The following is an 18886-nucleotide window of genomic DNA, read 5'->3' as shown; positions in this document are numbered from 1 at the left end:
TTCAGGGCTACACTATTTAATTTGGAGAGAAGAGACCTGACCACAAGGGTTACACAAAGCTGAGCGGCTTTGAGACAGACGGAGGGCATGGCCCGGCCCGCACCCTGCTTGTTCAAATACCACCAGTTGTACTTCACTTCAACACTGCAACAGGATAAGAAAACATTAACTTTCCCTGTCCTTTGAAGCCCAGGCTTTAGTTCCAGCAACCTTTTGTCTAACTTCAGGAAGGAAAAACCTATCCACCGCTGGGGCCACTGGGAGCTGGTGTGTGTGCAAGCTGAAACTGTTAAGGTCACATGCATTTATGAAGATAATTCTCCTGGTCTCCAGTTAGCGGCACGGCAAGTTATGATTTATTATTGTAGGCGGCCAGGAGAGTGCAGCAATAACTTCCCCTTCCTTTCCTGTTTTAAAGAGGGCTGCCACGTGCAAGGGATGGCGAAGAGGAAAAAACGAAGGGCTCCGAAACCATTCAATGATTGACACGCCGGAAATCTGGAAAGGAGAGGCACTTTCTACAATAACGTCAGCGAGGCCACTAGGAAAAGGAAGCTTAATAAACAATTACTGACACTGCAGAAAATGGTTGACACCTATTGGAAACAAATGCTGAGGATAAGGAGCGGCGTGCTTATTCGCAGAATGCCAGGAAACCTTGCATGATGTCTGTCTCTTTGGTTGCAAAAAAAAAGATAAAAGGAATTCTTCATGCCGCTGTTATGTCAACACAGCAAAAGCAACCGAACCTTATTAAAAATGATAGAATAATAAAAATCATTATTGCTTTCTGTTCCCATTGGCAATATACTTTGGTTACGGGGTGGACAGTGCTCTTAGGATTAGAAGAGCAAATGGAAAAATGAACACCACCAAATCCTCAAAATCTTGGGAGTTAAAAAAAACACATATTAAGTGGGTCTTGTTGAGCGATCAGACAACCTGGGTTTCTTGCCAATGCTTGTAAATTTTGCTGTTGGTGATAGATACTTTGTTTTGTTATAGCAGTAACACTGAAAGAATTTGATCTTTTACACTGTTAACTCTCTATGTTCAAAATACTGTTTGCTTAGTATAACTGAACCATTTTTTATATTGAGTTGTAAAGTTAGCAGTATACACATATATTATATATATATATATATATATATATATAATATATATATATAATATATGATTTAATATATATGATTACTATATCTATATATGTATAATATATATCAATGTGTATAAAAAAATATCCATGTAATCCTTTGCTGAAGGGTGCTGAAAAGTAAACTTGTGAGCAAATGTTTATTATGACAATGACTCGTATAACATGGATTCAACTATAGTTTAACAGTAAAGTAAACGAATTATTTCACTTTGAAGCATTCCTTTTCATTATCATCGTACCTCTAGCAGAGAATGGCCCATAACCCCTTTTGTAAGTACTGCACTATGTAACTATGGGAAAATCATAAGAAACTAATGTTGCTTTTGTATTTATGTTCTTAACTTGCAATACTTGTTTACACGCTTTGTCTAAACTTATACTATAAATTTGCATCACACAATAAAACCACAATTATTTTTAAAACAAAATCATTTTTTTTAAATTAGTTGTATGTCTTTGCATTTAGTGCATCACTGTTTTTATTTATTTATTTGCACTGTTACTACTACGTTTTATAAAGCAGTCACATATTAGCTATTAAAATGTATTTTAATACATTGCTATAGTTATTCTACATATGCTTGTTAGGATTTACCATTTTATAATTAATGCTACAACAACAACAAACATCAGTTAGAAAACAAATAATATTTTTTTTCTCCTAAATAAAGATGTTCATGTGCATTTACATCCCACTGTATCTGTAACAACGAATATCGGTAGATCAAAAACAAAACACCAAAACGCAGGAAACTAAGCATATAGACAAGCAAAGTGGTTGCGGACAGTTCTGCAAATGCAACAAAACAAAAAATACAATCCCTTCAGTAAAAGACGTCTCTTAAGAAAACTTGCTTCTATTTCTAATTTTAAAAAAAGTCATGCAATCACATGCAGAACGTCTATTAATTTGAGTTGAATAGTCTACTCTGTCAACTGGTCGCCACTTTAAAAGAAATATGAATCAATCTTCTATTTCAGGGATGTCCAATCCTGGACCTGGAGGGCCGTGTCCCTCCTGGTATTTGTTCCAGCTGTGCCCTAAAATTACTTAATTAGAACAATAATTGGTAATAATTGGTCCAATTAAGTAATTTAGGACACAGTTGGAACAAAATCCAGGAGGGACACCGGCCCTCCAGGACCAGGATTGGACACCCCTGATCTATTTGATCATTGTTGGTGCTCTATTTGTGAACATACTGGTTCGTAACACTTTGCTGTTTGAGCATATTTTGAAACTGCTTGTTTATATATATATATATATATATATATATATATATATATATATATATATATATACACATATATACACACATATATATATATATATATATATATATATATATATATATATATATATATATATATATATATATATATATACACATACACACACACACACTGTATGTTAACTGCATTTCCATCCCTGAAAACAGCCTGCTTTAGATTAGTCGACCACCAGTTTCTGAGGTCGACCGTCACTTTTCTATTTGTCTTGTCGACTGTCATTTTGCAGGTGTACTAATAATATTAAACTGTTCACTTAACAAGAAATTAGAATGCTGAATTATTATTTTTGCGCGCACGCAAAAAAAGTGATTACATAGGACAATAATAGGTATGCACGTGGTAAGCCTGCTAATAATACACATTTCTAATTATCATTCCTCAATAAAGTGAAATCATACTATCACTGCTAATTATACCATTGTGCTCATTATGAAATACTTAATAAAACAGACATAAGGTGCAATGATAACATCTTCATTAATTTTCAATTGACTGCTATATTATTACTCTGTCGTAAAGAAACTGAATTAAAAAGCTGTTTAAAAACTGCAGAATATTGACACGACTGTATGTGTCGTCTTCACTTGGCTCTCAGCCTTTAAGCTGTGCTGTAAAATAGAAAGTCAACCTCGATATTTCTTTTTCTTTCAGTGCTGGGACTTGCTGGCCCATTAAATTTTTCCTTCCCATGTGTCATCTCACTCATTTCCTCTATGAAATGTTTGTATAATTAAACTTTCTGATGATTTATAAGATATAATAATAGTTGTAAGTATGTTAGGGCAGTTTAAACTGACGTCCTTTAAGCACACACATGGGGATGACCCTGTTTTAACACGGTTTTGGATCACTGACTCACGGTTGGAAAACTGGATAAAACTGCTCATGTAGTCTCAGTAAAACTGCTATAACTCAGGCTAGTGCCACTACATTGTGAACCTAACTGCTCCTTAGCTCCATTTGTGACCCCTGGTCCTTGTTTCTTTTTTCAGGTCAAAAAAGTCCCTTGGGTCGACACTGACAATACCTTTTAGAATTTTGAATGCTTGAATTAGGTCGCCACTTAGTCTTCTTTGTTCAAGACTTTGTTCTTCTTAAACTTAAATCTTACTAGCCATTTTATAGTAAGTGAATGCCTTGCAATGATGACTTTCAACAAAGTAAGAGGCACACCTTTACTACTGCTGGGTTATACAGTTCCAGTTCTTAAGAGTTATGCCAGGTAATGCTTGTGGGTTTTTGGTCCGAGCATTCTGCATTGTTTTCGGGTTGGAATAAAAACCTGAATCGGGACATCCCTTCGAGGACTGGCGTTTTGGACACTAGTCTGATTACACTACTTGTGACGCCTCTACAAACAGCAGCTATGACTATAATGAGCAGTACTGTAAAGGTTAAATCTCAGCTATCTTAAAAAAAAAAAAAAAAAAAAAAAAAAAGACATTTAGTGCTCTACTGATTATGGATACAGTTTTAGTGTACTGTTAACGTGTATCAAAACTGATTGATACCTTTCAGTGTAGTGTACTGAAATACAAATACCTTGATTTTAGATAAGGATTTAATTTTTTCGAGGTAACTTTAGAATATTTACCCTTGACTACTTTGATTTCCCTGCTGTTTCACTAAACTAAGAATTGCCTGAGTCACCCTTGCAAGAATAATGCCAAATGGAGTACATTCGGCTCATTTAGGAGCAAGCCTAAATCAAGCACTGCAGTAACTCAGAAACCACACTTCAAAACCCATGATGTCTGCGAGTAAACGACAGCACTTATCAGCAGCAGATTGAAAAAGCGACCAGTTACCCTTCGGAGGTGTTCAAATAGATTCGAAAGTTTTGTTTTCACTTTCCTCCTCTTTCAAAGCTTCGGGACTTTTTTTATTAAAAAGCTTTGTGACACTTATGTTGAACGTGTGTGCCCTTTGCATTAACACTGTCTCTCTCCTAGCGTACGGTAATGGCTGATAAGTTACAGCAATGTTCCTGGTATTCTTTGCTGCACTACACTTGTCTCAGAAATTAATGAAATCTGAAATTAACTTTGTATAGCCAACAGCAACATTCCACCAGGAGGAGGAAAAAATCCATTACAACAGTGCAGGCATCAGATCGGTTGAAGACGATCTGTCCCACAAAATAAAACTTTCGAATTATTACATGCTAAATATAGCACATGCTCCCACTACTTTATTGATTAATCTGGCATTTCCCCACTGGTTAATGTGGAAACAGGTAATGTACTATCACCCCCAAGTGGCAGATTAATTACTATGATATGGGAAGATATGGAATACAAAACATTCATAACCACTTATTACTGCTAGCAAATAATAACTTTTTACTATAGTTTATTCCCTGCACTTAAATAAATAGTTAGTACCTTCTTTAAGCTAATCTGTATTTTAGTTTGTACATGTATGTGGTCTCATATTTGGCTCTACACCTGCTTAATTGGAAAAATGGAAATCAAACGTTTCTATTTTTATTAAAATATATATCATTTACATTGTTTCTCTGCTTTATATATTTAGTTAAATATTTAACCTTCAGTATTTTAGTGCTCCAAACTAGAAGAACAGTTTTTTTTTTAAATAAAACTGAATTCTAATTGCACCATGGTTTTAACATTTGCATTTTCAGTTAGTCATTATTTATAAATATTATTTTTTAAAACATGAAATATAGCATTACAGTTGCACACTGAAATGACTACAAAAATAAGAGAAATTATAAAGAAAAAAATAAATGGGGCTGACCTGAAAAAACTCCTTTAAAAAAAAAGAAAAAAAAAAATTTCCACAACTGTGAAAAGTGCATCTGGACACTCTTTAAAAAAGAACAATGGTACTTAATGTACTTCAAAACATTCATGGCTGCTGTTGAGTTGAAGCAGATTCTAGTGTAACCAGAAAATGACCCAAGAAATGCAAGCATCTTGAACGCAGGCATTTAAACTTTTCTTTTGTTCAGCTGTATGAAGGTTGTTCATAAAGCAATGTAGGATAAAAAAAAAAAAAACACACACACAGACACACACATCTCTTACAAATTCAGCCTTTCTTATTTACAAATAAGTGTCAAATTATTCTAAAATCTCATGTGCTCTTCATAGTTTCACAGACGCTCTGCAACACGCCTTGGAATGTAAGCTCTGTTAAGAATGCATATGCATATATATATATATATATATATAGAGAGAGAGAGAGAGAGAGAGAGAGAGAGAGAAAGAAAAATATAATCATGCTTCGCTTCTGCAATAGATCATAAAATAACATACATTTGAATTCACTATTTTTATTAGATGAATAATACATTATATAATAATCATCTTTTAATATCAAGCACAATGATCTGCTGTGTAACTGTGAAGTGCTGACGAGTTGCATTACTGGCGAATACATCGATTTTCCAAACAGAAATATGGATGAATGATCATTTAAACATGTCTATACAGCCAAAGACATTGGCAGTAAAGGCTCTGTGTTCTAGTTCACCTGCCCCCAAGTTAAAATGAATGAGCTGTTCCTTCCACAGTTCTTCACCAAAAGGTTAGCTTTTTTTATTTTAAACCTTGTCTGTCTGTCCATGGCAAGCCTATTCACCACTCAGCATAAAACACAGGCAGACAGCAAAACAAAAAAAATAAAAAATCTTCCAAAAAGTTCAAAAATTACCTTTTAAACTATTAAACCAAAATTGTCTGGGCTCATTATTTCTAATGGACCTGCTGTAAATTACAGCCTTAAATAAAGGCCATTTTAAAAGAAAATACTGTATTTATTAGTTTATAAGAATAACAGACATGTAAAGCAGTTTTAAAAGGTAAGCAGAATGCAGTTATTATCTTGTCATTTTTAGCTCCTGGTACAATCATACACTTCACAAGTGATGTGTAGTTTAGCTGTTTCTTTGTTACTTGGCATGTTTGACACTTTCAAATAATGTAATAAATGCAATTTATTTAATGTCACTTTGGGATGTGCCTATTTATAAACTCCAAAACTTCAAGAACAAATATTTTAAAATGATCAATCCCAGGATTGTCCATAATTAAAAATCATGTCAAAATGATTGCTTAAGATGTTGGTTAAAATAAATAAATAAATAAAATGTTAACAGGCAGAATTAGATAATACTGGGACTCATTACTGGCACTTTGGGATTCAATGTTTTTTTTTTCTTTTTTATCATTAAAGAAAGTTAAAATTTAAACAGCCAGCCCAGAAATGGATCTTTAAACAAGTCTCTGTTTTCTTACTAGCATTCTTTTCTCCACCCTGGCTTCTCACTGTATTCTGCGCTCATCTTTTTTACCCTGACCCGAGTTCAAAGTGATTACAGTAACCCTGCAATGGTCTCACTCACAGGCCTCTCCAAGGCAGCTCATCACATTTGCTCGCTAACAACACAGCTGGCAAGGGATCTGACCATCATTGCAGGATAACATTTGTGTTCGTGGCTTTGCCAAGAACGACTAAACAAAAACTAAACCAAAAAAAAAAGTCATTGTAACCAAAAAGAGGTTTTTAGTACTATACTTGATTCACAGCAAACTGCTTCCCTCCATTAGACAAACACTGAATGCTGACTTTAGACCAGAAAAAAAATACAAAGTGGATTAAATGACCCAGGAGTGTCTTAATATGATTTCTATTATTAATAAATGCAGATTTACAGAAATCAGATATGAGTCTTCGCCATTTTTCCCCCATCACGAGAAATGGGAAACAAAGGATAAGCAGTGCCCCCTAGTGTCTATACCAACAGAAATAAAATAATATAAAATAATATGAGAGAGAGAGAGAGAGAGAGAGAGAGAGAGAGAGAGAGAGAGAGAGAGAGAGAGAGAGAGAGAGATTTCAGTCACTAGGGACCTCGTATCAGGGAGAGAAGGAAAAAAAAGTATGACAAAAAATTCTGACATGGCCAAGATGTTTTTAATGTTCCAGGCAGCTCAGAATAACAGGCCATGCATGAAAGCGGATGTCAGAAAGTCCAGAAGAATCACTCACTGTGAAGATGTCTAATAGGAACTGCTGAATACATAGCGCAGGAGGCATGGTCTGAATGACTAAACTGAAGTGGCCAGAGCCCAGCGTGAACACTCTGATTCAATCAGAACCTAAAACCAATAACTGTGACAACTCTCTGAGAGGCCACAGTCCTTCGAACTCCCTGTAACATGCAGTAGCCGTTCTCAGTTACAGTTAGTCAGGTCAATTAGGACACTTTGATTTTCCACTGCTGCTTGTGCTTCTTGCATTTTCTTTTTTACTGTCAATTTTGAACATGTAGAAGTCTCCAGAGAACTACCAATCAGACAGCCTTCCTGACTGTGGAACACTGCATCTGAGGGCTGCAGAAAACCACACGAGATATGCAGGATTTACACTACATAAAACCTTATAGCACTACATAAAACAGTTCATTACTGATTTCTGGATTTAAAGAGGATGTTGATTTTGAAGCAACATAACAATTAATCGTGTAAAGGAAACTGATAGCCAACCAGTAAAACACAAAAACATCAATAATATTACATTAGTACTGTGGTTCGAAACAATGTACAAATTGAAACCCCTAAATTAACTGTTTTTTGTTTGTTTTGTGTTTTCATTTCCAAATGCTAATATATTTGTGATTCTCATGTCACATTTGCTAGACCAAAGGTTTAGTCAATAAACTCACACTGTTCAAATGTAATTTATCTACAAATAAATGAACTACTGCTTTTGGCTATTATTTTAAAAGCCTTTGGGAGTCACACAGACTGAAAGGTAAGCTCTTAAAGTCACAGAGTTCAGTGACCAGTGACATTTGTTCAGCTACAACAGAAAACACAAGCTTCAAACTACTTTAGGTCATATTGATACCTTCTAAGGAAAGATCAAGACACTTAGTTGATGCTTGGCTAAGACAGATATATATATATATATATATATATATAAAGAAACCCACATTAATAAACTATAAAGAAAGTGTTTAATAAGAACTCCTAATAGGACATGCTAAAAGACCTTTGCAAGCTTTCATGGATACTGCTATGCCCCTTTTCTAGACTGCTTGTGACAAGTACCCAAAATTAACCCAACACATTCAGATCCTATAAACTTGAACTGCTTCAATGCAGTGAAGGTTTCCAATAGCAGAACATGCCTGCAGAGCTGAAGCGAGGGCATTACAGTTTCCCCATCTGGAGAACCCTCAAAAAAACAATACATTGCTGGAGCAAGTCCACTTCAAAACCCTTCCTAAAACTACAGTCACCTGCAGAACAAAGTTTCAATATCAAGCCATCATCATCACAGGATGCCAATGAGCCCAATCTGAGAAAGGGCCAACAGCTGCAAGGCAAGAAGTGTTAACCAGACAGGCAGGCTAAGGGGGAGAATATATATATATATATATATATATATATATATATATATATATATATATATATATATATATATATATATATATAGTCTCTGAGTTCTGTGCTCTTCGTAAGGGGAATAGCCTTGATTTTAGCTGGAAGCCAGATAATTCTCAGAGACTCAGGTATCACGAGAAGAGGTAGAGGCAAAACATCTGCGCTCCGTTCTCTGCCTCCACTCTTGGGTCTCTGGGAAGAGCAGAGCTGCAGTACTCTGAGCTGTGCTGTGCTGATGCTACAGTGCACCAGTTTACGCTCATGTCAGGAACCTAAACATTATTAAGATATCTGGTAAAGTTTTCACTTCCCCTGCAATGTTTGAGATGAACTCTGTGTAGCACTGTCTTCGGGAAAAACAAAGTGATCAATACGAGAACACATCAGCCTCCTTTGGACAGACCAATCAATGCTAGAAAGAACCTTGCCCAGGGCCTTATGCAAATAGAAGCACGTCCTGTAACCTAGGGAGGGAACATGCGCAATACATCAATGGGATTTGATAAAAGCTTACAGCTATATCAGCCGCAGCCAGTAAATATGTAATGATGAATCCCTGAAGATTCAAGTGAACTATTAAACTAAGGTAGTTTCAACAGCAAGCTGCAAAGGAACATTTTTCAAATCTTTACACAACAGGCATGAAGATTTAAAAAAAAAAAAAAGGGAAGAAAGGACAAGACTCAAAAGGAGGTGAATTAACGTAGTCACTTCAACAATACTTGTTTGAGACATAATGATTTTCAATTACATTGCCATGGCAACATTCGTGTGCATAAAAATACTGTAACACTGAAAACCTTCTCCAAGTCTTTTCACTTCCATCATTTGACAACTGGATTAGAAACATGATTAATGTAGATTACTTACTAGGCAGTATTACCTTTAACACATAATGCTGGGGAAATGAAGACAATCTCAATAAGAAGGCACTTTAAAAGCAGGACCTTCCCTTCCTTTTTTATCTAAACACCTCCAGTAACACTCAATAAAACAGTAGCATTTATTAAACCTCAAGTTGGCACCTGTATTTTTTTAATATGGTATCTGGTGTCAAATTGCTCTTGTTCATTTTAATTGTAATATTTCGTATTACACACACACACGTGTATTTGGATGACCAGGTGAATTAGTGTTGCTGTTACAGTATTTACCAGTATGCAGTACATTTCTAAACTGCAACTTATTCTGTACAACATACAAAATAATAAATACTCAGCGAGGAATGTTGCTTAATCTTAAAACTAACTGAAATATTATACTTGTTAACAATGTCCAATTTTTCTAGAGGAACCACTGCTGGCAATGGTGAGTCTGTTTTGCAAAAGCAACAGGTGACAGGATAAGGTATAACGCAGTCCACAGATATTGACAGTCAGGCACAGCAGCTTAATCAAGCTTATAGAGAGTCCACTTACCTTGTATCTGTTACAGAACATGCATTAACTTTATTCCTTGCTTGGAAGCTTCTACCGATTTCAGATAACAGTCGCTCTTACTTACCATTAGGATTCAACCCCTAAAGTCCATGGTCACATTTGCTTCAAAGAAAGCAGTGTGATAATTACACTGACACTCATGGAATCAAATTCAAAGCGGCTGCACTAATACTCTGGTGCTGCTTAAGGAGGGCCCTCAGTCCTATGAAGTGCCAAGGGGCACATGTGTAAATGGAACATTTCAGAGCAGAAACAATACAACATAGTGGACTGTACTGATAACAATGCATTTGTATCAGTAAGGAGTTATTTTAAAGTAATGTGATGCTCTGTTGATCAACTGTTTGACCTTTTATTTGATTTATTAATATTCAAATACATCTTTTATTGTGTTGAGATTTGTATTTGTCTTACATGATACACTATGTTACAGATACACACTGTTACACATACACTGTTACACTGTTACACTGTTTCACATACAACACAGGAATGGATTAGGTGCCACAGGAAGTGATTAGGTCAAATACACTGTTCATCTGTACTTACAGATGTATTACAGATATATCTGCACATTACAAACGATATTCTAACATTCTTATTACCACAGAAATACAATTTGCAAGTACAAACTGCTTAGACCATAAACTATCCAGTTATGCCAAACCATACCCAACTGTGCATGCAACATCCATAACCCATTTCCATCCGTGCAACTGGACTATATTACCAAAATCCATTTACTGGGCTTCTTTATTTATTTATTTATTGCATGTATGTATTTGTTTTGTCAGGATAAAAACTCAATGTGTCCAATGAATCCTACTAATTAAAAATTTAATAAAGTAATAATAAATGTGTCTTCCGGTTTATATTTCAATTTGACAGCAGATCGTTATCCAACCTTACACTGACCTTGGAAAGCAGGCCAGGTACTGTAAAAGGAGCAAACGGGAAGTTTTAATTGGGCAGCTTCCGTAGGATTTGCTACAATGAGTCAAGTGTTTTATGGTTTAACATCTTATTAATTATAAATCAATCAATACATAACAAATGCGTTGTGGATTTCTTGCTTTGTTAGCAGTTTCTGACTGTTCCTCTGGATACGGTAGCCCCTGGTTTAATTCCAGCCCAAGCTTATTATTCTGTGTCTATTTCAAATGTACAGTCACTGTCTGTCAAGTTCTTGTCTGTTTTAAAAGTGAAATGGTTTAAAACTTGTTTCGGTTTCTTGGGTCTCTTTGCTGTGATTTGTTTGTCTGTTGAGTTGTTGTTCTTTTTATTCTGTTGCTGGCAGGGATTTCCCATGTCCCAACAGCTGTTTGTACAGTTAGCAAATCAACAAGTGCCAGAAGAGGGGACTCCAGCAGGCACTCTAGCTGCTTTTAAATGCAGCTGAAATGTGGTGTGCAGTTCTTTAATGGCAGAAGTGAATGGGAAAGGCAGTGTTGTCACATTGTTAACAAAGATAACGTGTCAACATTGTTGATGTTATTAGTAGTAGGAAAATAAAACCAAACTACACTACAAGATCTGCATACACAATCGTGTATGTTTTACAATGAAACCTTACCAGTCTGATTCAATGTTTGGGTTGAACAAATTGCTACCTATTTTGGTCTGCTTGAAAAAAGTCAATCAAAAGTCCAAAGCACCTTTGACCATTGTTCCATAGTCCAATTTCTGTGTTCTTCTGCATATTTTAGCCTTTTATTCTCGTTCCCCTTTCTTAACAGAGGTATTCTTACTGCAACAAGTCCTTTAAGTCCTGATTTCAAGAGTGACATTCATACTACTGATTTGATGGACAACGACACCTGTGCCTTCTGTCAGTTCTGTTGTTAATTCAATGCTTGTCTGCTTTGTATTGGATATTATCTTCAAGTATTGCTCATCCTTGTTAGACAGCTTTTTGGGTCTTCCAGTCCTGGTTTTGTCAATTACAGATGATGTACTAGTTGATTATGCTTCGGATACCACACCTTGAAAATCGAGTGATGCGAGCTATTTTACTCAATGTTTTTCCTTCTTTATGCAAGTCAAGGTTGGTATAATAGTAGAAAACACTAGTGGAGGCTTTGTTGATGCTCATAATGCATAAACAACAATACAGATTTGCTTAAATTGGTAACAGCTAACTGTGTGTTTGGTTCAGTCAAGTGTTGTGAATTGGACACTTGTTTAAAAGTTGTACTCCTCGCTTTCATTTAAAATGCTCTAGCAAGAAGTGGTCCAAAGATGATGTGGGATGGACAAAGAAAATGTTGCTGAATGATCTGTACTGTTTGCAAACTCGCTCTGCCTGTTAAAGGCTGAAAGAACTGGTACTTTAGAGGTAAGTCTTGTTTATAGAGAGGGTTCACGCTGATAGGGTTGAAGATAGGGTAATTTTTTATTTTTATTTTACAGATTAAACATTACTATTGCTGTGGGGAGCTCTGAATTCAAAGCTTGGTGAATTGTGATGCCAATGTTAGCAGCTGGCCACTGAAATGTGAACAACAAATACGCTTTGGAACACTCAGAGAATATAGAGATTAGTAATTCAACAACAGAACACACTGACAAAGACTTCACAAAGTTTGTCTACTTTTAGTACTATTTATTTTTCATGTATGAAAAACTAAATCAGAAAGCACTAAGAATGTGAGGCACAAAGGTTAGCCACAATTTAATATCTGCAAACCCTAAAATGCATTCAGTCTCAAACACTAAGTTATCAAGTAAAAAGAACACATACACAAATAAAAATAGTGTACCTCTTCCATTTTTCCAAACCCCTTCCCCTTTCATAAACTGATGCTACAGAAAGAAGTTCCCATGTGACAGCTATCAATAGCTAGTTTCACAACAGCTTCCAGTCACTGGCAACCGTCTTCATGGGATGCCTGAGGCTAACAGAACTGTGTTGCCCCTGTGTACCGATTCTCAGGCTGTCAGAAGCTGTTGGGTTTTGTGTTGCTACCTGGCAGTGTCAGGCAAGGTCAAGAAGGTCCACAAGAGGTTAAAGCAATCCCACTCTCCTGCAGTCTCCCAAACCCCAGAGAGCCATTGCACAGGACCGCTCATCTCTTATTACCCTGTGCCTTGTCACCACTTTGAAGTATTACGGGGGAAACGTTATTCACTGTCAATACCATCTGCCTCTTGAAATTAGTTTGTAGATGTATCTGTTTCTATAGTATTTAATAAACTGGAGCACAAGTCCAGCTCCACTTTATACCATAACATAAAGGTTTTGAATGAAATCTAAAATGGTAAGCTTTTATTTTGATATGTTCGATTAAAAATAAGAAAAAAAATACCAAAAGTAATTCCGAATATACCAGTCTAGTGAGCTCTAATAATTAGTATTAATTTTATTTTTACTGTTTGTATGTGATCACTTTTAGTTTTTCTCTCAAACTGATGAAAAATCCTATGCTCCCCTGGTATTTCACAATTTGTACCCTTCATTACAGTCCTTGATATTTCATGTTTATATATATTTATATAACTGAATAAAACATTAACCACCAAAAGGACATGTTAAAGCTGTTTTCCTAGCATGTCAAGAATTCCTTCCAGAATGTACAAGAGCTTTTTATTTCTCTAAGTGCCCTGTTGTGTTGTGACCTCATTTTTGCCACTCAGAGGGGGATAGCATGGCAGGCAGCTCTGCTGTATACCTAACATTCTTACTGCTACCTTCTCAGCAGGGTAGCTGGTTATTCATTTATTCTTTAACTCACTAGGGAAACTGTGCCCTTGTAAACAAGATGCTCTGTTTCAAGAGTTGCTCCTGGTTAAATTAATTTGAAATACAGATATAAATGTGCCTTTGGTTTCTACAAAACCCCAGGGTTGCCTATTTTCTACCTACCATGTAAGGTTTTTCTTTTTTTAAATCTACTGCTTGACGTTGCCCTATCCTTGTAGCTCTGTAGCTTTGCACGCAGCCAAAAGGTGCCTGCATAGCTGAGAGTCGTGATCAACGAGCAGTTGTTATCTCAGGCGGATGACCCTTGTTTATGCATGCGTTATTTCTACTTAAAATGCTAATTTTAATCAGAGGTGCGAACCACAATCTAATCCACAAAACTTCGACCGAAGGTATCATCACGAGGCAGCGGCTGGCGCGCCTCCAAGAAAGTGGGTCTGGCTCTGTTCATTGGTGGAAATAGGACCCTGCCATTCTGTACTGTCTGTGGATTCGCTCTGTTCCCGAATTAAACTGTTTTGATTGAAGATTACCTGAAGAAGACTGACTTATTATTTTTAAGAAGAAAATTAACCTTACAACCATTTCTCCATTTCTCCACCACATACACTTCTTACAGGCTTTGCTGAAAACTTTTCCTATGTAAAACAAGAATATTTTACCATGTAAATGGACTCAACTCAACGTTTGTTGTATAACTATTTTGTTCATACATTATAGCAGATACATTATATCTCACTCTAAGTTTACAACACTGTAATATTGTTGTTTTAAAATGTCTTTTAACCAGGGTATAATGTTGTAATTATACAAAAAGAGTAGCCCTTAAGACTCCTCCAACAAGCTGTCAGCTAATTCACTGCTGCTTACAATGTTTACTGTTCATCGTTAATTTGCTCATTCCAGAAAGATGAAAGCTAGTTAAAGACTTATTTAGACAATGTTAGTCACATCAAAGACAAGAGGCAGTTAGTTAGCAATTCCATCGCAGCACTGGATTAACTGAAAGATAGTTAGTCAGACATAATTGAAACTCAATGCTGGAGCTACAGAACACAGGAACAAAATAAATAAAGTATTTGATGCTGACCCTACTTTATAATACACTAAATATGCAACAAAACTCAGTACATGCCTTTTTCTGATCTCTTGGTCTCATATACAGTACCAGTTTTGTGTTCTGCAGTACATGTAAGGCTTGCACTAGCACACACTGCTCAGCTCCGACATGTTCTGCAGTTGACTGAATCAGTGCCAGTATGCAGTGCAACCTTGCACATTTTTTGGCCACAACTCAAAATTCCCAAACTGGATTTCGTGCATATTCCCTCAGAACAAGAGAGCTGACAAGATTCCACAATCCAGCGGTAGGTAATTCCACTTTCCATATTGCAGGTATTTGTAATCCGTGTCCTTGGCAGATGCCATAGATACAGACACACACATACGCATGAATTGAGCAATCTTACATAATTCCTTATATAATGCAGACATCTCATCCCATCGATGCGTTACTAAGCACATTGCAGTGGGATGCTGGAGTAAATCCTGCATCGCCCCACATCTTTACACAACTCTCACAATGTGAGTAGCTGAGAATTCAACTTTTGATGACTCTTGTCATAATGTTTTAAGTGAGACTGATATGTGTGCCACCCTGTGTGTATTATGCCACGGCAGTCTGAGAAAGGGCTCCTCCATTGTGAAATGAAATGAAATCAAGAGCGAACCCCTGAAACCCCCAGTGTCCTGACATATGAGAATAGACACCAGCAGAGTCTGCAAAATCCCACTCCACTGCCCTAGTTACAAGCTTCTAATACAGATAAAAAGGCCAGCATTCACACAGACATAAAGCCATCCTCCCTGCAGCAAAACTCTCTCATTCAAAGGCTTTCAGCTGCTCTTTGATGGAACTATAATTACTCTATATACTCTATGCAGTTTTTAAAGAAATACAATTGCAATAAAAACACTTCAGCGCTACCAAACACAGAACACATCATAAAACAAAGCACATGAAATAATCTGGATGCTTTTGAAGCACTTGATCAGAAAAGTGAACTGAAAAGGGGCAATAATTAACCCAAACCCTCTACAGATTTTCTTTTTCTTTCTTTCTTTCTGGTCAAATGAATCCGTTTTGTTCCCACATTCCCTGAACACACTAAAATATTTGCTATAGGAATTTAAAATAAATAAATAAATTCTAAGATGTGTGCTTGACAGCTGTGTATGAATCTCAGACACAGTCTTTTTTGCTGCTGATAAGACATGTGCAATGCTTCTCTGACAAGGATCATGCTACACTAAAGCTTCGTGACCCAGCACATTTCCCCACTGTTAAGTTTACATTGCTTTATGAAGGGTGCACGGGATGTACCAGAGGCTGTATTATACTCTTCAGCCCAGGCATTCAAACTCCTGCAGGGTTTTTTTAGTGCAAGGACCCTGCTCCTCACTAAGACCATCTTGTCTCCTCGACAAAGCTCCTTTCTAACTTCTTACTTACTGGCTACTTCCTGCACGCTGGCATGCAGTTGTGTACGGATGGGGGATGACTTTTGCTTAGCCTGGGATAATTTCACAGGCCCAGGGCACTCTGACCCCCAAGGCCTTGGGGTCAAAAGTCAAGTTTTGTTCGTAGACATCTGTGTGCACGAAACTAAAGGGAAAACAAAAGTAGAGAAAATCCACCGGTGTGATGGGGGGAGACAAGCAGACGGGAATGCCAGAGTGTTCAGCCACACAGCTTCCATCTCATGCCCTTTACTGACACTTTGGGAGGCCAATGTTAAAAAAGGAAAATCCAGTGCAGTACTGTGTATGCTTAATAATAAAGCTACTTTACATAAACAAGGCAATGCTCAATACACACTGGCTTTCCAGTTTGTAACTCCTTTCCCCAGTAAAACTACTGTAGCAGTCAACTTGACTTTATTACTGACAATGCATATCGTATGCAATTTGTAAGGGATTGACCAAGATATGAATAACTTCTAGATTGAAACATTAATGTTTTTAATGATATGAGCAAGCAGGGCTTCAATCTGTATAAACGATTTTAACAAACAGATCTAAACCAAATGCCAACCACATTTCATGTTCATAACTCAAAAACAAAACCAGCAATATTTCACTGAATATGAAACTGCGTGAATTAAAAGCAAATACCTAAAAGAAAGCTTAATTATTAAATGTGACAGGGGTTTTCTAAAGCTTGATAACATGCACCTTCACCATCCCCTATAAATACCTGGTGATGGCTCTCTGCAGTTGGTATGATAGTGTTAAAAATGCAGCGTGAAGGAGAGACCACACAAATACTACACCAGAGCTAGTTATGGACAAAGCACAGCATGAATATTTAACACATCAAACACTAAAAAAAAGTTTTGGAAAAACGAAGAAAATGCTCACACCTTATTTCAATGCAACTCAAGGAAAAAGAACCTGGCTGTTGCATTAACTGTCACTGCGTTAACTAAACCTAGCACCTACCATACTGACAAACTGCAAGCACAGTGTTTTTATATAGAAGATTTTAGGATAGTTTGCTAACGTACTACCATTACACCATGATGAGAACACTATTTTGCATTTCTTAGTCAGTTTAAAAAATATATATATGTCCATCTATTAAGCCACTTGTTTAAATTTTACTTTTACTTTTGAGATGTAGAGGAAGTAAAAATCTGCCCGAGGATAAGGATGAACTGGATTATTTACAGAAGAACTATGTTCTCAAAGAAACTGAATTGTATTTATTTTGAATCATTATCTGGTTTCCCCCATAATATCTAAAAGGCACCAACTCAGCGTATGGTTATTTGATTTAAAACAATGCGTCATAAAAGTATTAAAAAAAAAACAAACAGATCAGCTTACCAGTTCTACGAACGAAAGACCACCATAACTGTGAGCAACAAAAAATATATTCTTCGCTGATGATTTGAATATAAAGTTGTCCCACACATAGACGGCATGTTCTTCGGGGGAACTGTTTTCCTGAAAAAAAAAAAAAAAAGGTTTTCAAATTTAGTCTTAATGATTTTACACCAAATATGTTTCAGGCAATAAAAAATAAAAACAGTATGTCAAACGTATCTTTTTTTAAATAAAGAAGGAATCTTATATGGAGTTCAAACAGTAAAGCACACGTGTTCCGCTATAAGTTTTCTACCAGCAAAGACAGTGCAGAAAATATGTACTGTATACAAAAAAAAACTTCTATGTATCTTAAATGTCACATCTAAATCTTAATTTGCAGCTTGCCACTTAATCAATACAACACATCTATACAAATGGAAAAGTATAAATCATTGAACACATTGTGAAGTTACAATTGAAAAACAGATGAGGAAATAGTACAAATAACATTTGATTTACTATAAAACTCAGAACATTTAGCTTTGCTATAAAAACATTATTAAAGAGACATGCATTAGCATTTTCACAACTCTGATTTCCAGTAATACCCCACACGAGTGAAATGCATTGTTCTGTTTAATTATGTGTGTTCTGGTTTTCATTAGGCAAGCATTTTCTTTGTGATCCACAGCTTACTGTATTTCTGAAACAAGTTCAGGCTGGTAAACAAGGTCTATAAATTCTGTAAAAACGTGGTACTTGTAATGCACCTCACTAATTGCAATTGTTGACAGCATGCGCAACTCTTGCCAAACACAGACGATTATTGATTAACAAATACATCAACAATCATTCAACCAATACACAAATAAAATCGTCACCAAGTATGAACAACAAAAAAGATATTTTAACAAAAACTGGCTTGTCTTGAAAGCAGATGCAACAAAGTTGTTAAAAGATGAAAAAAAAAAAACTGTTTGCCTGTTTCAATAGAGATCTTCAGGGCAATTCA

The 18886-nt window shown here is 36.2% G+C and overlaps 1 protein-coding gene across 2 annotated transcripts in view; it reads right to left on the bottom strand.

The window, feature by feature from the left end:
- Nucleotides 1–18886, bottom strand: part of LOC121306012 (cotranscriptional regulator FAM172A-like) — a 170044-nt gene that overhangs the window by 63606 nt on the left and 87552 nt on the right. For both annotated transcript variants that reach the window (XM_041237747.1, XM_041237748.1), the window contains exon 8: nt 17893–18012. In XM_041237747.1, coding sequence (XP_041093681.1) covers nt 17893–18012 — 120 coding nt within the window. The remainder of the gene's footprint in view (nt 1–17892; nt 18013–18886) is intronic.

Source organism: Polyodon spathula, chromosome 2 (genome assembly GCF_017654505.1).
Source record: "Polyodon spathula isolate WHYD16114869_AA chromosome 2, ASM1765450v1, whole genome shotgun sequence".
Lineage (NCBI taxonomy): Eukaryota > Metazoa > Chordata > Actinopteri > Acipenseriformes > Polyodontidae > Polyodon > Polyodon spathula.
This window is presented reverse-complemented; position numbering and strand designations above follow the sequence as displayed.